Source organism: Mus caroli, chromosome 5 (assembly GCF_900094665.2).
Source record: "Mus caroli chromosome 5, CAROLI_EIJ_v1.1, whole genome shotgun sequence".
Lineage (NCBI taxonomy): Eukaryota > Metazoa > Chordata > Mammalia > Rodentia > Muridae > Mus > Mus caroli.
The window spans coordinates 65,252,390-65,276,472 of record NC_034574.1 but is presented as its reverse complement, the minus strand read 5'-3'; the positions used below and the strand labels follow the sequence as shown (position 1 = coordinate 65,276,472).

The window sequence follows — 24,083 nt, the reverse complement described above, 5'->3', positions numbered from 1 at the left end:
TCTTTTGACCATACTTATGTCTACAAAGATATATATTCCAAGAAGACTAATGTTTTTAAAATACATTCTAACAACATGAAAACATTAAAAGACCTCATGCTAGTATCCAAAATGTAAGACATAAAATTCAACCATAAGATGAAACACAATGTCAACATTAAACTCACACTACAGAGTTACTTGACCTGGGTTCGTTATGTATCTCTAGTTGATGTGTTAGTTGGTTTCCCATTAGTTAACAGGCTACCCAAGGAGAATCGATGTTAGAAGTTGGGTTTAGTTTGCTTAGAGTTTGGGATGTTTCAGTCCATGATTTAGAGGAGAGGAAGCAGCAGAGAAGCATGTTAACTTCAAGGCTGTGTATCAGGAAAGAAAAAGAAGAGGCTGCAGTCCCACCATGTCCTTCAAGATCATGTCTTCACTGGCTGCAAGATGTCCCTCACATCTCCCTTTTTAAAAAAGCAGTTCTTCAGCTTTCCAATAATATTGCACGCTTGAGACTAAGCCTCTAAGAAATGGCCTCAAAGGACACTTATCTCAAAGACAGCACTTGAAGAACAGGAGATACACAGTGGTATGGGCAGTGTTGTCCTGAGTTTTAGAAATAAATATACATATGCTAAGAAAAACACCGGAAGATCATGAAAAGCTTGCCCTTGACTGCGGTGGTGGTTTTAAGTTTTGTGTGCTTTTGAAATCTTTTACGTCTAGATGATATACAGCCATCATCTGTATACAGCCATCATCTGTATACAGCCATCGTCTGTAGTACTAGTTTAAAATATCTTTAGGCATTTTACTTCCAATTAACAGAAAGCTCAACAAAAAAATGAATACATTTCTTATGTATATTATACATGTCTTATATTATTATAGTAAAACTCATGGCAGAATGAATTCAGAAGGCTACAGTGGAGTAGAGAAATGCATCGTCTTGTCTGTGACCCTTTCCTTTTAGCCTGACCTCAGGGTGGATGAGCGGCCTTGATCATATTCAGTAGCAAGAAGGGAGGATTCAGCTCCTTTCTCTGGAATATCACTAAGGGATTCCTCAGGGGTCAACACTGGGCAGAGTGACAGCCTGTAGCAAGGGGCTTCTGGGAGGATTAGAAAAGGCATTTTCTACAGACACTCAAAGCATGGCTCCAGGCAGGGATTAGGAAAAGCTGCCTGCTCCAGTCTGGCCTGGTTCCAGGCTAAGGCACATGGTGTGGTCAGCAGAGTTTAGGTGCATGCTGTTTTGCAGGGCATAAATCAAAAAATCATAGAGCAAAGACCTGTTGTGGAATTGCATTTAATCCTGGACTGATTATGACTCTCAGATAAGAATAGTCAGCAAAAAGCCATGCCAATGTCACACTAATCAATGTCTTCCTCTGGGATGTGGGATGGTTGGTATGAAGCCCTGGATAACATCAGGTTTCCTTTTCATGGACGAAAGACAGGAAGTGGATGCTAAGTAGGCAATCAAGGAGATTTACTATAATTTTAAAAAATCAAAAAAGATTTGTATGTGACTCAGACAGTAATTTAATAGTAGGATCCCTAAGAAGCGATCTATCCACATGAAACAGAGCTTGCTTTCTTCCTGCGATGTCTTCAATCTGCTTTCTCAAACATTTGCATCTTCTTCCTCATGGTCTCCCTGCCAGCATTTTGCCAAGACAATGAGCTGGAATGTGCCAACCATGAGTGTGTGCCGCGTGACCTTTGGTGCGACGGATGGGTCGACTGCTCAGACAGTTCCGATGAATGGGGCTGTGGTAAGCTTCTGGTCTCTGCCACCTGCCCTGCATTCACACTCCTGTCAGCCATCTAAGCCAATGAATCCTAAATTACTTCATGGCTTTTACCAACCAAGTTCATCTATTTTGTTTCACTGTTATAAAAGCTGACAGTGGTGATTCATGCGAGTTATTTCTAAGTAACAGAAAACTTCCCCCCAAGTTACTTCTCAATTTTAAATGTCTAGATTATGTGTGTAATACTTTGCATTCAAATGCTTGGAGGCATGCCATTTTTGAACTTAAGTTTTATTCATCACCAAGTTCAATAGTGGTGAATAATCAGTTAGTCTTAGATCATTTACACCCTCAAGAAGAGGATCTAGAAGTGACCTCTCCATCTGACCTATATGCCCTGCTCTTCACCCTGATGAGATTTCTAACTGTCTAGCTCCTGCCACGGGCAGGACTGGAAGCATCTTAGTCAATGTGGCAGTCTGCCATCTTGATTATCTGATGAATTCCCTCCTTATGTGCACATCGCTCCCCTAATTCATTCAGTTCCTACCTTAGTCTTCTGTATCCACTGGCCAAATAATGAGTTTCCTGTGCACTGTGACCAGGTACACAGTGTTCCACAAATGACCCATGGCTGATCCAGTGCAGACAGAGGCTGGGGGTTTGCACATACATCACACCAATCATAAATGTCTACCACCCTCACGTACTCCCAAACACTGAAGGAAAAAAATTATGGAGTTTCAAATAGCTGCCTGCAATTAGTTTGAATAATCCCTGTGTAAATTCAAGGCAGTGAGGCTCTGCCCCTGACCATCTTTTGTCTCATAATGAAAAGTCCATAGCTGCCTGTCTCTTTCATTAGAGTCTGCAGTGTTTTGAAAGCACAACACATATCGAGTTCACTTTTTTCAGTCTCCTGTCACATTGAGGGAGCAGTGATTTGCACAGAGAGGGTCAACCCCAAATGGTTCTCAACTAAAATAAATATAAATGGATGCATGCAATTAGAGCAAGGACATACAAACGTACGGTCTCTGGAGAAGACGTGTTTTTAATTAGGCTTTCTCGTATTTTCCCCCTTCAGTGACCCTCCCTAAAAATGGGAGCTCCTCCTCATTGCTGACTGTTCACAAATCTGCAAAAGAACACCACGTGTGTGCTGATGGCTGGCAGGAGACGTTGAGTGAGCTGGCCTGCAAGCAGATGGGTTTAGGGTAAGGTCAGTAGTGTGTAGCACTTGATGGGTTTCTCAGAGGGCTCTGTGGATGTTAGCGGTAATATCTTCCTTATGAATGATGTAGAACTGGAAAAATCAGAGCTCTCCAAAGCCCTTGAAATAAATCCTGTGTGAGGAACTTATCTAATTCTAGGCACCTGCTCTAAAGAGTGTGGACTGCAAACCTTTTACAGTGAAGTCTCAAAAGTAAATGAACTAATTGTATTTTGAAGCATGTGTGAAATGGAATACGTTCACTGTTTATAAATGAATTAAGATGGTCTCCTCTGTGGAGCATGGATGACAAAACGGTTCATACTCCTTCCCTGGAGCTGTTGGGAATTTCATTTAAACAATATACATACATTTTGTTTTTAAAAAAAGTTGAGAAAGAGAAGTCAAAGCTGCTGGTATTTCTATTTATCCTAAGTAACACAGAAAATACACACCAAGGAGTAATTCAGCATTTTGCTTTTTAGTGGAATGAGAAGACCCATCCTGTCTTTTACATACATGGAATGGAATGAACTGTGCACACACTGTTTTGTGAGGTGTTCTGTTTCAGGTCATTCAGCAATAGAGAATAATGCTCTGTACCACCACAGAACACATACAGGATGATGATGATGATGATAATTATGTGTGTGTGTATGTATGTATGTGTATATATATATATGTAGGTATCTGTTATATTATTATATGGCATTTTGTTTTATTATGCTAACGACATATGTGTGATTTGAGTATAAATACAGAATTGATAAAAACAAAAGATCAGGGAGTCATACAACTCTAGACTTAAAAGTCAGAGTAGATAGCACTCCCCAGAGTTCACTGAGTAAATGGCGATTGTTTACGACAACAAGCCATTTGATTCGGCAGCTAGCTGCACATTTTTGTTGTCCAGTTTGAAGAATCATATCCCTGCTAACATCTTGGGCCCTTTTCTTCCATGTAAAGACCCACATCTTTGGAAATTTGAGAAACTCCCACTAATTTATAGTAGTAGGAGAACTTTAATCTTTTCCAGCCCTAGAAAACATTATAGCTGTCATGATCCATTAAATTATTGTCCATTTTTGCAATTTCTTGATTGCGTCTCCATGAAATGGGATATGATTTTGATTCAATAAATGAAAACCCCTTGAAAGTGCTTATCTTGGTTCTCTCACCAAGACATAGGTATTGCTTAATACAAAAATTCAGTTACTTGATGAGACTGAGCTCTGCAGAGAGCTCGGAGGGTGAGTCAGACCTGAAAAGATTTACGAGAACAAAAATTTTGACAAGCCACATGAAATGTAACTGTTAAGCTGCAAACAAAAGATCTTTTGTCTTAAATGTCTTACTTCATCCTTTTTGTATTTCTTGCATATTAGATTTTTACTGAGCTAACATACATGTAACAGATTTGACTATTTCAGTGGCACTGGGCACAGTCACAGTGTTTGTGCAACTGTCTCTACTGTCTCTACTGTCTCAGTCCAAACATTTTTATCACCACAAAAGGAAACTATGTGGCCATACATAGTCACTCTCACTTGCCCTCCAGATGCAGTAAATCATTCATTTACTTTTCATCTCTCCATATTTCACTTCTGTTCTGGATGTTTTAATGAGGAAGCATATAACATGTGCTCTTTTTGTCTAGGTAATATTCTCACTTATCTATGTTACAGTATGTACAATGTTTGTAGCTAAATAATATTTCATTGAATTGTTACACGACATTTAACTATCCCCTCGGGTATTTGGGTTGTTTCCATTTTTGTTGCATATGAGATTTATAAATATTTCCTCTAATCAGATACGACAGTGAATACCTGCAATCCCAACACTCAGGAAGTAGAGACAGGAGGATTGCTTCAAGTTTGAAGTCACCCCACTGTGAGCCTCAAGGGCAGCTAGGTCTTTAGAGATGCTCTGATAACGCAAGCTCACTTATTCTATTTTCTGTATTTCATTGACTCCGAGGGTAAAATGTTAGTATGTAAGATGTTTAAAGCCCCAATAGACATATAGATGTTTTCATGTTTGATAACTTTATTTTACTGAAAGTCAAGGAGAATATGAAGTGGAAATATAGTTAATATGCCATAATTACTGACTGAATTCTTGGGTAAATGAGTAATGATATCAGGTCATTTGAGATTGGCTTCAGGTATACTTGCCAACTTATTTTGGTGGCTCATAGGCTGAGAGACACGCAGAGAGCAGAACAGGGAAAGAGTGAAGCTAATGATCAGGTGAGGCCACATCCCTGGTATGAGGATGCCCTGCTTGGAAAGCTCCTGTTTCCTGGGTCTCTAGAGACTAACTGTGTTGTAGAAACGCAAACTTCTGCTACCGATGCCCCAAACAAGCTCTACACAACCTTTGAATCTTCGAGCCAAAGTCCTAGATTGCAGAATCTTTCTGACCATGATTGGTCTACACTCCAGGTAGGAGGGGAAAGAGACTGGCTTTCTTTCTTGGTTTTCAGAATGGAGTGCCCCTTATACTGGTCAGCCTTTAGGTTCCAAACACAATCTACTTCAAAAGTTGAACCTTAGAAACCAACCCTTAGCTGGTTCTGCTTACCTTCCATACTCTATTTCATTTTGTGGAGTATGTGCTTATGAGTGTTGATCTAAACTAGGGGCTTGATGGTATAGTGGGAGAGACACAAAGGACATAGGTTTCATTTCATTACTTGACAATGACACAGGCTTAGAGCAGAGCTTAAGGAATTCCTATTTAAAGTATGTAAGAGAAATAGATTCAGCGTTACTCCTTGGGAGGATTCATTCTGTAAGCACAGACTGAATAAAGCACCAATATTTAGTATCATCTGGAAATAACTCACCCTTCCTCTTAAAGGGGTATTCATTGAATTCAGTGGTTAGTTTATAAACTAGTTTGTTAAAAAAAAAAAAAAACCACTCCCGCCTATGCCAAATTGTGTGTTTTCTGGGATTGCACAGCAATATTTCTGGTAGAGGCAGCTTATTAAAAACATGGTCATGGGTTCTGTTTTCCATGTTTTAGAGCAAAATGGCAGACCCGTAATTAAGTGTTTGTCCAGGTAAAAAGATTTGATGTTTTTGTTAAAAAGTGAAGACTGATTTCCATCTGTAGGTTGTTCCAGCGTTCACCCCAGCCTGGAAGCACATGCTTTGCTGACAAAGGCACAAATCCAGTTCCTGAGTTCCTTTGACAACATATGGTCTTTTACTTACACTATCAGAAACATAGGCATGTGTACTTAATGAACAATACAAATTAGGACGTATTCAGCTCTCTAATCCTTGCCAAACTCAGGGTTGAGACATCTGGCATTTGAGGATAAGTTAAAGGGGATGGGAACTTCCTTGTGTCCTGTCTCCACAAGCTCTATCGCTACAAAATGTGAGCTCATCTGGAAATCCATGTCCTGGGTCTATGTGATTGGCAGAGTTTCTTTATGGAGTTGGCTGTAATTTGCTCTTTTTCCCCTTAACCTTTTTAAAGTTAAGCAAAAGAAAACTATGCCTTTGGAGAATGTTTCTATATTTTGGGCAAAACCACAGTCAAAGACACCGTGTGTTATGTGACCTAGAAGTTCCTAGTAGTAGCCCCTTGTAGGGATTATGTTGACACTGCCTCCCAGGGCTTACCCGGAAAGAACTATTTACTTCAAGATGGCTGCCTTATTCACATGGAACTTGCAAGCTCTCTGTTTGTTGCACTTGGAAGTCCAGCCCAGCCTGCTGCTCTCATGCATAGGAAGCCTGAGTAAGCATCTCCTGATAGTCACAAGGTTTCAAGGGTGGGCTATAACTTGCTTATCCTAGAAGTGACCCTTTCCATTAGCCTTACTGCGATGCTTTTGACCAGACTCACAAAGTTACATAATTAGTACCACCTGATTCCAAGATTCTTTTCCTAGCCTCACCCCACTCTCCCCCAACCCCCAAGCACATGGCGATTAGCAGCCAATTTAGCCTCACCCCACTCTCCCTCAACCCCCAAGCACATGGTGATTAGCAGCCAATTTGCTCCCAGCCTCTGATGACTACTAATGCACTTTCTGCATCTATGGATTTTTCTACAGACTATATTTTCCATGAGTGGAGTTATATAATATCTGCTTTTGTGTCTCACTTTTTCCATTTGTCATAGAATTTCACAATCAATAGTCACCTGTAAGCTTTTCCACGAACATACATTTTCAAGTTTCTTGGGCATTAAATACTTAGAAATATAATTGCTATAGCAAATGGTAACTTATTCTTAATTTTTTTGAAGTGCTGCCAAACTCTTTTCCAAAAGGGCTATCTCATTTTATAACTCTCATCACCAATGTATGAGTTATAATTCCTTATATTCTTGTCAACTCTGATTGTTAAGAACTTTTTTGATAGCCAGCCTAGTTGGAATGGGATATTTTCACCACGAAATTGATTTCCATTTCCATGATTGCTAATGCTGTCCAACACATTTTTTAAAAATTGTCTTCCTTTCTGCTTTAGATTCCCAGAAAAGGTAGAACTCTTTATCCTTAAAGACACATTTATTTTCATTTTGTGTGAATTATGCTTGCTTGCTGATATGTCTGAGTACTACCTCTATGCTTGGAGCCCATGGAAACCAAAAGAGGGCATCAGATCCCCTGGAATGGAGTTAACAGACAGTTTTGAGCCACCCTGTGGGTGCTGGGAACTAAACTGAGTTCTCTGCAAAAGCAACTAGTGCTCTTAACCACAGAGCCATCTGTCCGGTCCTATACTCCTTCTTATTAGTTAATTTTCTGAGAAATGTATGCATGTGTATAATATATTTTTATCACATTCATGCTTCATTACTTTTTTTTTATGTTTATAGACTTAGGGAAAACCACCCTATATAACATAATCCAAAAATTTTTTTTTCAACTTCTTGGTAAAAATCCCTACAGTTCTGAGTAGATGTTTGCATGTCTAAGGGAGAAGCCACATGGAGCAAGCCCATGGAGTAAGTAGCTGACCTCCACGCAGCAACGTTGAAGCATTTCTGGTTCTCCTGTGTTGCCTTCACAGGGAACTGGTTTCTTACACAATCCTAAGAGGTTTGTGGTTAAACATGTCAGTGGAAAGAAAATCTAGAGTACAATGTGTGTATTCACAGTGTTTGCTAGAATGTTGTATTCTGGGTAAAAGGAAATCGTTTTCCTGAAAATGTATCTATAGGAAGAGGGGTTTTTTTTTTCTTTAAGTTCTTCCATGAATCTTCGTGGTACCAGCTTTGAAAACAAAGGCAAAGTATTCCTGTTGTAAGTTTATGTAAGTAACGGTAAAGCCTGACAGGAATTAGCAAACAGAATTTCAAAGCCTGTCAGTTGAGTCTGTGAATAATTTATGAAGTGGAAACTTCTCAGTGAGGTAGAGAAAGTCTCCATTATTAACTGCAGAGGCATGAGGCAGGATCTTAAGCCCATCGGATTTGTTTTCTCTCATATTACACTTGGTTATAAACAACTCATCACTAAAATAGATTGCCACCAATGCTTATCACGAAAACCAGCTTCCCTGAGGTCTCCAAAGCCAAATACTGTCCAAAGCTAGTTTTCACCCTTCTAGTCTCAACCCCAGTAATAACAGGACCAACAGTGAGTCGTGAAATTCAGGAGCAGGAATAACTTTGGTTCACACAAATCCCTATGTTAGCAGATTCCCAGGTCATTCAGTAGTTAGAGCATTGACTGGGACATGCACATAGGTGAAACCTGAGAACCTAAGAACACAATACAACTTAAGTGACCTTCAGCATTTTGCCCAAGAGGACTTGAATAGTTTCTACAAGAAGTTGTTACACACCAGCATCCTTATGAAATGGTACTGGGCACTCGCAGTGATAGCTGAGTTTCTGACCTTAGGTCTTCTTCCTCCTGTCTTTAAAAAGGACCTCCAAGTCAGCATCTGTATACTACTGTATCTCAAAACTACGTGTCTTTTCTTATTATATTAAAATCTGGACAGAAAGTTCAGCTCTTTTATTCTACCATTGAATACAATGTCAATGCCTGTTATACCCTACCCATCTTCAAGTTTTTTCTTTGGTAAATACTAGACACACTGAGCTGGAATTCTGATCCCAAACCCCTAACCCCATCATCACTCATGTCTCCTATGTGGATAAATCAGAGATGCTTTTGACTGAGGCGGCCTTCGCTCTACTATTTCTCTCTATTTCTTGACCTCATCTTTTTGAAGCCCTTATCCAGTACCTCAAAGAACTTTTGAAAACAAGAGTTCATCTGTTTCTCTCATGGACACGATAGCTATTAATTTCTTGTTTCAATTTCCATTTTTCCTTATTAGCTCACAGTTATCCATTTTAATGTCTGTCTGACTACATCAGTCATTCAAATTCTCTCGAAGTAACATTTGTTTTTGAGTTCCAAAGCATCTGATAGCTAGCACTACTTGTATGAACACAACTGGCTAACCCCGTTTAATAAATGTAAGTCGAGCTTAATTTCAATGCCCTCTTTTAACCTTTTTACATTACTCAAAATCCAACATACAAAGGACTGTGTATATTCCTAACCCAGGGCTCTGTAATCTCCTGAAAGAAAATATACCACTTAAAGTCTCTGGTAGCAGGCAAACCATTTATCTGCATTATCCTTCTTTGGAACACACAGCCCTTGCTTTTCATGAACCTGTTTCACTTTCCATTTATCCCTGGAAGACAAATGAGTGCTAATCTCCTTGAACATGACCTTCTCTTCTTGGCTGAGGTGAAGGTACATTCATCAAAACTAGATGAGAGTACCTCACCCCCAGGTTCCTGTGAGTGGCTTGTAGATCCTTAAGACTCTTCAACAAAATGTGATTCAGTCGGTCCTGGGGGACACGTCTTTCCTTTTGGTCACAATGTTGATTGAATGCTTAGTTTTTATTGCCAGTATGAGGCCAGTCCCCCGACTTGTAGGGAAGTCAGCTGAGGACAAGAAGACCACTACTCCATCTTCCTCCCTCCCTTGCTGCAGAAGGAAATGGAGATCAGAGAGGCAGAGAGTCGAGGGTATTAGTTCCCCAGCACCAGCCCTTTGAAAGATAAGTACATGCCTTTGCAGGCTGAGCTCACCTCTACCCTGTCACTCAGGTATGGCTGGGCTGGTATCCACACTCAGCTACTGTTTTGTTTTGGTGTTCGATGCAGTACTATATAAGTCCACAATGTAAAGTTTTCTGATTTTTGAATTCTTTATCTTGAAAGCCCCATGTTTTCTATGTTTCCTATTCGAATTAAGTTGTGTATGTGTTTAGAAGCATTTTCTATGCTTCCAAAGCCTCCAACGAAGGAAGAAGAGGGCATCTGGCAAGACAAGGCACTTCTGTTATAGAGTTAGCTTTGACTCATGCTTACAGGCTCCTAAAGAAAGAAATGGCCCACTGAAGTGGAAACTGGTTATCTCTAGCCTTACACAATGATAAACATAAGCTGAAAATCAATCAGCATTTACTATAACACCAAAATCAAGGGGCTGTCCATAAAATGTTCGAGTCTTTATTTGCTAAAATGTAAAAGTGATGCCCCAAAAGGTATCAAAAAATGGGATTTTTTCCAACAAAATATTCAGAAAGACAAAGAATATATTTACATAAAAACATACTTATCTCAATATGAACTAACCAGTACCCCCCAGAGCTCCTTGGAATTAAACCACTAATCAAAGAAAATACATGGTGGAATTTGTGGCTCTAGCTATATATGTAGCAGAGGATGGCCTAGTCAGTCCTCAATGGGAGGAGAGGCCCTTGGTCCTGTGAAGGCTCTATGCTCCAGTATAGGGGAATGCCAGGGCCAGCAATGGGAGTGGGTGGGCTGGGGAGCAGGGGGAGGGGAGAGGGGATAGGGGATTTTCAGAGGGGAAAATAGGAAAGAGGATAACATTTGAAATGTAAATAAAGAAAATATCTAATAAGAAAAAATATATATACTTATCACTTGGCACAATTTATTCATTTATGTAAAACTGAGATTTATTATCAAATTGTATTTTAATTTATAACATTTATGGATGGTTGCTGTTTACAACTTAAATGTTGTTTTAAATACTGTTATTAATGCTCTAATAATGCTAAATATTATTTAATTGATAGTTATTACTTAGTAAACACTTTACTTCGATTATAATTTTGTAACTTTTCATACTGAAATGGATTAATTACTCTGTTTTTAACATTTGTGAGATGCGAATAGTGTGATTTAATGTTATAAGTTAATATAAAATCATAAAAAGTTATTTTGTCACTTGTACCTAGAGATTGTACCCAATATAATTATTATGTTTTACCTCTGAAATAGACAAAAGAGATTGTAAGATAAGAAAACCATCTATTTTCAGTTGGAGTTTCACTGGTATGTTTTTAAATTATGATTTACTGGAAAGATAGACTCAGACATCATGCCCACTTCAAACATTTATACTGAAGAGAGTTGTCCTGTAGCAAGTGTCAACTGAGCTGTCTAAGCAGGGATGACTTAATAGCAGTGTTCATTCCTGTTTGTCTGAAACCTGTGAAGGCCATTCTGTCAAAGTCTTAGCTCGCTCTTCAGTTTGATAAGTAACTTAACCAGTCTTCGATTATTTGTCTTGTAGTAGGCTCAGAGCCATTGCATTGTACGACCTTAAATTGTATCTACAAAATAGGACTCAACTAAGGATAAGGATATGACAGTATTCAAAAATTACTTCAGAAGCTGGATTCTAAGTATTCTCATGGAAATGTTCCACACTCTGAGCAAGATACGTGTGCATCTCCTACACAGACATTTGTATTTCAGTACCAGCTCTCAAGCACTAAGGTTTATTATCAAATGGTGTTTTAATTTATAACATTTATAGTTGATTACTGTTTACAACTTAAATGTTGTTTTAAACACTGTTATTAATGTCCTAATAATGCTTTTACCCCAGCAACAAACACACTGGAACAGAGTTTATTGCTGTGGATATGTGTAAGCCATTGCTGCTCTCTTGATGCCTAGGTACAGGGTCCCTGTCTTTTAGAGACTTGTACACATTTGTGTGTTTACAGCAAGCAAACCCAGTTAAAACTGAATTGTGGGGTACCTGTTATTGCTTACACACAAAGCCTACTGACGAAGATGGAGCCAGAATTGGCTGTTGTCTAGTGATCTGGTGACAGCTCCTTTCAGAGTACTATGGGATGGGACTAGGGGATATAGCTCAGCAGTCAAATGCTTGGCTAGCATGAGCCCTTTGATGGATGGCTTCACCAAAACAAAACAAAATTTCATTTGTCAAGATGTTTCAGAACTCTTGAGTAAGCTTTGTCGTCTCATTTCAACGGTGGGGAAAATCACATGTTTGTGTTTGTCTTCTGCAACTGCACAAATCCCCAAAGGCAGATTCTTTTGTGTAGTACAGTTGGCTTGTTTTCTACAGGGGATTGATTCTAGGACCTCAACTGTACATTCACTGCGTTTACGAGTGACTCCTGTGGATTCGCTGATTCTGTCTAGTAATGAGCCACAGGATAGGACAGCGTTACCAGTGTTGAAGGATTTAGTTTTGTGCGTGAGGAACATCTCAGTGTTTCAGAATGCAAGGAAAACTATATATATTTTTAATAACACTGTTCTTTGCCTACTGAGTTTCTTCAACTTCACTTGACGTAACTAAGGTGCAAGCTAGTTGCTTTTCTTCTTGGAAGCTTGTGAGTGATTGATAAAGCACACAGTGTGTAGTGCTTGGTGGGGCCTTTTCCCAAAGTAACTAACGGGCCTGGTCCTTTTCCTAACTCCCCCTGCCCCCCACCTTTGCTAATCATACTCCAGACAAATCCTCCTGAGTAAATATCGTTTCTTGAAATATTGATTTACAACGTGATACATTTCTAAGAAATGAATTCTAAATAATGATAACACCTGCTCAAAGATCATTATTCTTTGACTATTTACCCAGCATTTCCTTTCTATCAGAGAGCCATCTGTGACCGAGCTGATCCCAGGACAGGAAGGCCAGCAGTGGCTGAGGTTGTACCCCAACTGGGAGAATCTCAATGGGAGCACCTTGCAGGAGCTGCTGGTGCACAGGTAAGAAACCCCCCACGGCAGCCATATGTGTGCACGTTATAGAGGAAGGACTGACCAAGGGTGTTTCCTCTATCTCAAACATGCAAACATTCAAACTTGTCATATCAGAAAATAACTTTCCCAGAATATCTGTGAGCTTTTACGCTTCAACATTAATGGGCTCTTTAAGGACAGGTTTAATTTTATTTTGACAAATTTCATATTTAGTCAGAACTAAAGGATCTATTATGCTAGAAGAAGGTCTCATTTGGAAGTGAACTCTCCCGTCAGTAGTTCCTACAAATACTATGTAGGACTAGTTAACAGGGAAAATTAAGTTAGAGTCTGAGAAAATAATAAACACAAGTCATAAAGAAAGTCATGTAGCTTGGACGTCTTCTCTTAAGTTATGACGTATTAAACAAGTTCGACTCCCTTGTGCATGGGCTGATAGAGGAATGTCAGGAAGGAAGGATTCTTTCATTGTCTTAAGATTTGTTTTAATTTACACATCTAGTGTATGTGAGCATATGCAGGTAAGTGCAGGTGCTTTGTGGTTCTTTTTTTTTTTAATTTATTTATTTTATGTACATGAGTACACTGTAGCTATCTTCAGACATACCAGAAGAGGGCATCAGATCCCATTACATACAGATGGTTGTGAGCCACCATATGGTTGCTGGGAATTGAACTCAGGACCTCTGGAAGAGCAATCAGTGCTCTTAATCACTGAGCCATCTCTGCAGCCCACTTTGTGGTCCTTAAGATATAATTTACCTAGCACTTCCATCTTCCATCTTGTTCTCAGGTAAATTAGCTTGCCTTTTCTATCACTCGCTATCTGTAGGCTGTGGCCTTTGAGATAATTGTTTAAATATTCTTAAATCCAGCCCTTCATTTCCTTGGCTGTTAGCATAAGATAGTTATAATTAACAAGTTTATTTTAAGGAACATTTAAATTTATTTTAATGGGCCATGAGGCCAGAGGGGTTTCCAGAACTCTGAGTGACAGGCCTCCTGATGGGAATACTGAGTACAGAGCCCAGACCTTCAGCAAGGGTACTACATGCCCTGAACTGCTGAGCTACCTCTCCAGTCACCTCCTTTTTTAAGAGATGTATTTTTATTTTTAGTAAGTGCATTTTTGTGGTCCTCTGGCTTCCTGCATGCTAGGCAAGCACTTTACCACTGAGCTGTTTTCCCTGCCCAAGGATGGATTCTCATAGGACACATCACATTACAGATACTAGCCAGGTTGTCTCATCTAGACTGACCCATCGATTCCTTAAAATAAGCTTCTTAATTATGATCATCTTAGTCTAACAATTGAGGAAACTAAGGGTTAGGTTTAAGAGTATTTAAACAAGTATCTCAAAGGCCAAGTCTACAGATGGTGAGTGATAGAAGACACAAGGTAATTAATTTATCTGACTACAAAATGGTAGTGCTAGGTAGATTACATTTTAAGAACCACAGAGAAAAAAAGTAAAGGTGGTCCTTCACCCATCAGGAAATCTGAAGACTACCTCATTGGTCAAACTCTGGCCTCCAAATTTCTGAACACTTTGTCAAATGAAGTACTTGCTCCAAACCAATGACCTAAGTCTTTCAACACAATGATGTTCCTCTAAACTGGGTATGGGAAAAGTCTCCCTGGTCAAACAGATGAATAAATAGCCATTCTACTTTGGGGACTTGTAGATATGGCTCACTAACTAAATGAGATTCTATGTAACAAGCTCGCTACAAAGAGTTAAGTGGCTAATTGTTATGACTCTCTACACAAAAGCTATAATTTTTTAAATGTAGTAATTAAATTTACAACTAATTTTTTAATATCATGTTTACACTAGGTCCCGGGCTAATCTCACAAGGAGTATAAAATTAAATGAAAGTAAAGAAAGATGTGATCCCAAAGAATTTATGTCATTTGAGTACATTTGGAGATTAGAAGGAAGTCTAAAACATAAGTTCTGATATCAAGGGAACAGGATTTATAGAGATAGTGCAGTTGATAAAGTGCCTGCTATCTAAACATAAACATAATAAACCTGAGTTAGTCACAGTAGAAATAACAAAACCAAGGATATAGAGAAATATGACTTTAGGTTACAGGAACGTAGAAAGAAAACTAGGCTTTTATGTGTTGTATAATTAATCTTCTGCCAGTATTTACAGATGACCAAAGGCAAATTTATTCTTAAAGATGAAAATACAGTAAATTTTCAAAGTGGAAAGATTTATGGTGCATAGAAATTATATATATATATGTAAGGGCTGATTTTTTTTATAGGAGAGATCAAGGATTCTTAGAATTTTTATGAGTCCTAACAAGCCTTACAGGTTTCTAATTTACATGATGAAAAAAAACATTTGATGGCCAGAAAAGTATTTGCTGATTACCATTTAAGTTAACCTAAACTGAATTCTTTTGTGCAACCACATGCACGAGAGAGGGGGGGGGAGAAGAGAGAAAGAGAGAGGTAGAGAGAAGAGAGAGAGAGAAGAGAGAGAGAGAAGAGAGAGGAGAGAGAGAGAGAGAAGAGAAAGAAGAGAGAGGAGGGAGAGAGAGAAGAGAAAGAAGAGAGAGGAGAGAGAGAGAGAGAGAGAGAGAGAGAGAGAGAGAGCTCGCCTATGGCTTCATAACTGAACTGAGATTTTTTTAGGGAGCCCCAGTAAGGATCCACACCTCCAATAATGAGTACCTACTAGTTCTACCCATGCCATCAGGGATTATAGAGAATAAATTTAAGCTCACATTCTCCTGTCATCTCTTCCTATAACCACAGTTTAACTTTGACAGTCTGGGAAAGTTTTTTTTTCAGTCTAAATATCCATGTTCATTGATCTTCTATTTAAAAATGTAAAGTAATATCTTATTTCTCTCGGTCCATATCTCAGGGTTTTTTGGGAGGATGGGGGTGGGGTTGTATCTGGCTTTCACCATAGACTCTAACTTTCAACTATGATGATGTAAGAAACCTCATGATAAGAATTGCTCTTTCCACAAATGTGACATCTCGTTGTGATATCAAATAAACTAAAACAAGTAGTGTATATGCTTCCGCTGTGGTCCCCGACCTCACCTGTGCCCCGAGAAGTCTTTCCATAAGACAACTGTACTTGGCGAGTACGAACTCCTCTGACAGTGGACCCTGTGTTGCATGACGTTGATAACATGCTTCGGGTAAACAGAAAGCATGTAACTTAACCTTATAACATCTTATGTTTCCAATCGTAGGCACTCCTGCCCAAGCAGAAGTGAAATTTCCCTTCTGTGCTCCAAGCAAGGTGAGATTGGTGGTGTATCATGGGATATGACATTAGCTGTGCTGTCTCCTGGGAGACAGGATCCTTTGTGCATGACAGCCAAAGCTCAGCATCTACTTAGATTTGGGAATGAATCACGGACTGTGATTTCTCATCCTTGTTAGACTGTGGCCACCGCCCTGCTGCCCGAATGAACAAGAGGATCCTTGGGGGTCGGACTAGTCGTCCTGGGAGGTGGCCGTGGCAGTGCTCTCTGCAGAGTGAACCCAGTGGACATATCTGTGGCTGTGTCCTCATTGCCAAGAAGTGGGTCCTGACAGTTGCCCATTGCTTTGAAGGGTAGGTTGCAATGTTTCATTTTACGTTTTCCTGGATCTTACCATCTGTCACTTGGGAATTCTCAGTGGTGCATGTAACTCCTTGAAGTCCTTTCAACTCAATTATCATAGCCATTCTTTCTCCCGGGAAAATGGAAAGAGTCTTTAATTGTGGAGCTCTTTCTCCCCTGCTGGTCTAGCACTTATAAATGTCCAATAGCTACATGGTGCTTAGAATGTATGTGCTAAGGAGGGAGGAAAACCAAGAGGTTCAAAAGACTGATTTCTCAGCCACTGCCATTCTGTCTCCATTCTGCACATCTTAAGTGTATTATATACAAGTGAATATACGTGAAAATGGTTTGTTTGGAAACTCCATGAGGTTCAGTTGGACAAGGCATAGGTGGTTGGGAAGTAGAACTAAAGGTATAATATTTGTGTTAGGTTTCTCAAAGATCCAGAACCAAGTCTTTGTCCTAGCAATATCTCCCACACAGATTTGTATGTGCAGGAAGTGAGGTGGTTTATTTAAGCCTTAGAAACCATGCACAGGGGCAGCTAGTGAGACTGAGAAGAGTGTATGTATCTTTAAAGAATATTGCTGCAAGCATGCCCTGTGCAGTGCACCCTGGCATTATGGTCTGTATATACTTGCATTTTGCTAGCTGTATTCGGCGTCTTCCATGCTTCCTTTCTGTCATCTCCTCATCATTCTGAAGGTAAATCCTGTTCTAGCTGGATGAACATCTCTCCATGGCTCCGAACACATCCAGCTGTTCGCGTGGTGTCGCTGTTGATTTTCACAACGTGAAACCACACATTGTACATCATTAATGCCTTTTCCCTTTTGGTAATATACCTTGCCCATCCCTCTAGGTCGGTTCTTATAGCACTAATACATGTTTTGGAAGCTAAGTCCTATTCTGTATAGCCTTACCATGAATTTCTTCTATTAGCCATCAGTTGATGAACATTTGAGATAAGTTCAATTAGCTGTTATTATAACATTGCTGGGGTAAAACTCTTCTCCTGTAATTCTAGCATCCTATGGGTGCTATTGCTTCTAGCGGAGGCTGGGAAAATACTCAGCTCTATATAGGGGTTACAGACGTGGATACTTGCTTTGTCCCTCAAGGAGCTTGGTAGGAAGACAGATTTTTTATTTAGCAAGTTTATTTGGGATTATACTATAGTTACATCATTTCTCACCCTCCCTTTTCTGCCTCTAAAGCCACTCATATACCAACCTTTCTCTCTTTCAAAATTATGGCTTCTTTTCCTTTTGATGTTATTGCACATATATGTGTATATTCTTAAATATATAAATACAATTTGTTCATTCTCCAATGTTACTTGTATTTCGATGTTTTCAGGGCTGACAGTTTAGTATTGGATAACCAACAGGTGTGCTCTTCCCAGGTGCAGGGGGGGTGAGGGTGGGGGCTATTTCTCCCATTCTCAGCATTCCTTCGTTGCCTGTAGTTCCCTGTCTAGGGTTGAGGTCACCTGAACTTCTCCCACTTTATCCACATTGGCATGTCTCTCAGTGTTGTCACCGCCAGGCCATGTTTAGTCAGCCATAGTAGTGAGTCTTCATGGGTGGGACTTCTCTGACATTTCTATGAGACACAATTTCATAGAAAACTCCATCATTCTCTGGCTCTTACAATCTTTCTACTGCCTTTCCCGCAATGATCCCTGTCCCTTAGGTGAATGTGATGTGTTATAGATGTATCAGTTGAGACCAGGCTCCACAACTCCGCATTTGATTGATTGTAGTTTTCTGTAATGGTCGCTGTCAGTTACAAAGAGAAGTTTCCTTAATGAGGTATGAGAAATAAACTCAACTGTGGGCACAAGAACGCATACTTACACGGTAGACAGGGATTGTGCTAGTTTAGAAAAGTGGTTTAGTAAGTTCTCCTCTGAGACCTATAACTTCCCCAGTCCTAACTAGTTGCCTAGGGTTCCAGTACTAGGTATAGCTTTCTTCTGTTGAATGGATCTTAAGACCAATTAGAGAGCTATTGGGTACTGCTATTGTTTGGGTACTACTACTGTGTCCTTAAGGCTATAGCCCCATAGTGGTTAGCATTGGGGTTCACAGATGTGGAATACTTTTGATTGTATCCCACCTTTAGAAGTTTGCATGACATTTTCTGATACTATAAAAGCTAATATTTCAAATCAGATCCAACTCAGAGGCCTGTAAGTATATCAGAAGTACCTGGTCCTCCACCTCTGGGAGTTAACCAAGGGCAATAGCAAGAGCCTATAATGTTTGGGGAGTCTCTTGAACAATTTCAACCAGCAAAGGAGACCGACATTTAAATATATATTCAGAATATGTGACAAATGATGAAAAATGAAAAATGTGATACATTTTGATCACTCTATTGGGGAAAAATAATATGCGAGTATCAAACCAGTACCTTTTTTTGAGAATTTTCATATGTGAGACCCAGAATGATCCAGAGTATGTCTAGAAACACACTGTGATGTTCTTGCTCTAGAAGAAGCCAGATATTTTCAGATGTCTTTTACAGTTCTGATTTGTAGCCCACAACAAGCAGAAGATTATTGTAGGGAAGCGCATTCATCAAAGGTGATTACCTAAATGAATCCACAGCTTTCTAAAGGAGCAACAGTGCTAATGTGCTTATTAACTCAAGTTTATGGGCTGCTCTTACTGTTTCCACATGTGGTATTGAAGTTTCCTCTCGCACTGGAGGATCTATATAGTGAGGAAGGAAGCTTTTAAGAAGGAATAAGTGTGTGTTTATAGTTCATGAAAAGGAAAAGACACCAAAGATCTTCAAGAAGTTTTGTAGAATCCCAGATTTAACAGTGCTGTCAAGAAGGGTCTGATCATCCAAATGAGGTTAGAGATTGCCCAACTTCAAACAAGTCCATTTTGATTGCGTAGTCATAAACAAATTTTGTTTTATGGTCTCGCAAGTGGCACTGCCGGCTTTTCAGAACTTTTAATTTTAAGGCCTATTCTCTGCTGGGGCCATCAATTGCTGCAATTATTGGGATTTACTTCATATCCTGATCCGTACTTTGGCAAGGCATAATATGATCCATCTGTGAGCCTTTTCATCCTGTCTCTTTTAATTATATTGGTGGGAAAGGAAAGACAGTTTGCTCTGCATTTCCATAGAGAGGTATTTAAAGATACCAAGCAAAAATTAAAACCATGAGATACTAAATTGACCACATAGAGCTCCATATTCCTCAATACCAATTCAACTTCAAAGGTTCTAAGGAGGGAAAGACTTTGACATTCAGGGGTAATTTAACAGGCAATTCCCTCCCTTCCTTTACCCTTGAAGGACTGAAGGATGAACTTCCTGGGCCTGGCCACAATGAGTAACTATCAAAGCATCTAACTCCTTTCCAGGAAGCATGTATGGAAAGCTGCCATCCTGTTCATATCTTTAATCCCGTTATGTCACCCATGCCTTGATTTCTATTACACCAGCCAATCCAGAATTTTGGCTGTGTGTCTGCATTTCTGCCCATATAACCTAGCTTCTTTTCTCTTCTCACAACATTTATAGTCCCATAGGTGTATAACATCTGTTCTTTGACAAGACCTTCAACATTCTCATCCCTGGATCTTCCCGTCAGATACAGCAGGAAGAACTATACGGGGAAGAACATATTTTATAATGTTTGTCTCCATGTACTTCAGAACAAAGAACAGACAATGACAAATACATAAATGAATAAATAAATATTTGTGTTATGTCTGATTTCCAACAGCAACTGGATCTTTAATAATCCCTGAGAATCTTTCTATCTAAGTTGGGAAATTTCCTTCTCTTATTTGTCACAGAACAAAGCATGCCCTTAATGTCTCAACTCCACTGATCTGACAGTTTTATAATTCACTCAGAAAGGGCTGTGTTTTGTCCTTAAGATTACCCCTTTGTCTTAGTGAGTATGAACAAGATCAGCCATTCATAGTTTATTTTTGTATTTCATCTTCTGGCAGGATTTGATACATTTCCATGAGTAAAAATGTTCATGAACACAGAACTTCTCACGTTTGGAACCACATCTCTGTTGTACTATTTGCAGTGTTATTGAAGTGTAAGCTAATGTGGTTTTAAAAACTCCCAGGTGCCTGGAACCTGGCTCCATGCTCCCCACTGCTCTGCCTCTAGAGATGATACTTTCTATTGAAAAAGCAAAAAAAGATTTATACTATACATAGTAGTTGGCCTGAATTACTAACCAATCCCCACAGTTTCTGGAACTTCTAACACTAAATGCTTCCCTTCTGCTTTTAATTTTTGATTAAAAGAAAGCTCTAGGTAAATTAAATTTGTCCAAGTTGAATTAGGGAGAGAACAGCTGTGCAGTGGGGAGCCTTCGGAACAGAATTGACAGACTTACTGCTTCCGGTGTTATCATTTCCTGTTCCGGTACAGTACACCTGGGACAGAAAGGTTGACCGTTCTTAGAGGATATCATGCACCCAGTTGCTAACCTAGCACATGTCAAATGTACGATTATGAACCTCAAATGAGCATCTAACTAATGCAGTGGACACTTTCACAGTGAAGTCAGTTTTCATCCTAAGAGACAGTTAATTATTTGACAGCTTTTTGTCTCAACAAATCATCACCCTCTACTGATCTCATTTCATGCATCACCATATAGATGCTGAACTATCATTCATCACATCTTAACCCCTTGTTCCTAAACTTTCTTTGTACCTTTGGCTATATTTCTTATTCTGCTTTTCATTGTGGTGGACGTTGTGCCCCTCCCAATAAAGACCCTTCATAGACGTTACTCCTCACAGCTTCATTTCTCCTCTGCCTCAGTGGCTCCCTGGGAGCTGAATAGATGTTCTCCCATCGATGCCTTAACACCACTGACGTCAAATGCCCTCTTTTTGCTTTACTTCTGTCTTAAACTAATGCTCTGTGTTGATTGCTGTTCACTGGGAGACACCTAAACTGTCTGCAAGAGTTACCCTCCTCCATGCCTATGTCAGCGTCTCCTTAGCCTGTGGTAAGCTGGACTGTCATCAGCAAAGAAACAATGCTTACTGGAATTTGGTAATGACTTCCACCTTGCCAAGCCCAGTAGTCAGTTTTTGGTTTCTGCTTACTAGAATGTCCCTTACCATCATATCGTTGCATCCTTCTTGGAATAACTTTCTCTATTTTTAGTCTAGAATAGTGAAAGAGCTTTTGGCCTTCATCTTGTTTTCGTGACCTACCATTTCCTTTTTTTTAATTTTAATTTTTTTATTTTTACTTTTTTATTCTTTACCTACCCTTGGGAAACTGAGCATTCCAGGGTCACTGGCTGGGCTTCTAATCTGTCTTAAGTTACTGATCTGATTAAATGCCTTTTTAGCAAATATGAATATCCTGTCCCCACCCTACCTTTCCTTCCAATCAGTCATCATTATTATCTACTACCACACACACACATACACACACTTCACACACACACACACACACACACACACACACACACACACACACACACTTTACCACTTAGAAAAGATATCCTTTTAAATGTGTAATAAACACCCTACTTTAAATGGCTATTGATTGCTCCTGTCTTTCAGTGATCAGATAGATGGTCAGTAGTCTCTCTTGGCTCTTCCTGTGTTTTGAACCATCCATCAGCAGTGTTTTAAACACACATATATTAACCACATAGAACATTAGTTTTATGGATCTCGGCTACATATCATCCTTGAATGGAGACGTGGAAGCAGAGGGCGGCTGTACACAGAATGTTCTGCTTGGTTCTAGCTGTCTGTTAAGATGAAATAAGCTTTCGGAACAGAGAGCACTTTCCCCTCCTTTCATGGGAGCCATTTCCATTTCCCGTGCTTTTCCTTTGAAACAAACTCCGACTCATTTTACGGCTAAGACTTTTGATAACTGCTGTAATTTCGTGACAGCCTGTGACAGACTCCAACTCTGCAGGGCTCAGATCCATCTGTGGTCACATTAACTCTTCAGATTGTTCCTCTCCCTTCTTAGTGTGATCATTTGTGACGGCAGAATACACACAGTGAATGCTACTATTTCTACTTAACTGTACTACTATCTATGGGACTTTGTGGCTGGCTTCCTTATGATGTCTGTCTCCTTTCTTCTTTCCTTCCTTCTTTTCTTCCTTTTTCCTTCCATCCCTTCTCAAAAGCCTCTTAAGTCTAATTGCAAAGTACTAAGACAGACACACACGCACACAACTTTTTCTGGGTCCCTGCCTTAAAGAGTTCTCCATTTTCTATAGTTTTACACTGGTCACTGACTTCTATTATACTCCACATGACAGTATCTCCCCTTGTCATCTGCCATCATATTACCGAAAAATGGTTTTCCATTCACCTGACAAGTCTTTCTTTCCTAGTACCTCAGTTGATATCTATGGATGCTTTTCACTGCCTCAAGTTTTAACAGAAAATATTTGGTGTAGGTGTTCAAAGGACTCCCCTTCTGATCCCGTTAGTTACGATCACTGTCTCTGTGACTTACGTGACTTACCATTAAGTAAGTAATTCACCTCTCATAGCAGATAAGATGAGGAGCTCTTGAAGTAATGTGTAAGAATGCTCGGAAAATTACAGGGCTCATAAACAAATGGATAATCTCGACTGTGGATCTAATTTGCTTTTAAAATCCTTTATCTAACCTTTGAAACGGGATGTTTTGCATAAAATCTACATATTTGGTTTTCCTTGAACAACTGGAAGGTCAGATACACTGGGTCTTCTACTGCATCAGTGATTAGCTGACAGCAAGAGGTGGATGGTGCTGAACTAGAGCTCATGGCTGTCACACTTTTCTCAGTAACTCACACCTGCCTCTTCCTGCATTTACATTGCAACCACCCTAGTCTAAACTTTGTGTACCCTCTCTACAGACAACAATTTTAAAATACTAATGACAGCACAATGTTAAAAATAAAGCGTTTCCTAAGAGTTGTAGAACAGCAGTATGTCTCTCTCCTGAGTACAAATTTTGATACCTTCAAATGGCCTCCAGATCACCAGCTAGCTGTGCTGGGTAAGTCTTGTAATGGGGGATAGATCTTATTATACTTGTTAATTCTATGTATCATTTTTTCCTTGTTAAATGGGCAAAATAGTTCATATAAAATAGTCAAACCCAAACTAAAAACTGCAGAGGGTAGAACATTTTATGTCTTAAAGAATATAAAAATGACTAAGATTTATAAATCTGAGTAGATGAAATGGAGGAGGCCGGCCATTGGTAGAGTGATTGCTAGCCTGCCCAAGGCCCTGGGGTCAATCTCCAACACTGTAGAGAATAAAAACTTCAAGGTGCATTTGACTAGCAGAATTACATCATATTTTCATGTCTAAACACTAGAGCTGAATATGGTGAATAGCAAACAGAAGTGACAGCTTATTCTGCCCAGAGGCAGATGCCATAGTTCATATGACATATGCAAGTCACTAGGTTTCCCTTTAGACTTCATAGT

General features: G+C 39.5%; 1 protein-coding gene across 3 annotated transcripts in view; it reads left to right on the top strand.

Moving 5' to 3' along the window:
- The window catches only part of Corin (corin, serine peptidase), a 201,519-nt gene that overhangs the window by 168,930 nt on the left and 8,506 nt on the right, over positions 1 to 24,083 (top strand). For all 3 annotated transcript variants that reach the window (XM_029477597.1, XM_021163653.2, XM_029477598.1), the window contains 5 exons: positions 1,653 to 1,763; positions 2,830 to 2,959; positions 12,916 to 13,029; positions 16,250 to 16,299; positions 16,443 to 16,617. In XM_029477597.1, the coding sequence (XP_029333457.1) occupies positions 1,653 to 1,763; positions 2,830 to 2,959; positions 12,916 to 13,029; positions 16,250 to 16,299; positions 16,443 to 16,617 (580 nt within the window). The remainder of the gene's footprint in view (positions 1 to 1,652; positions 1,764 to 2,829; positions 2,960 to 12,915; positions 13,030 to 16,249; positions 16,300 to 16,442; positions 16,618 to 24,083) is intronic.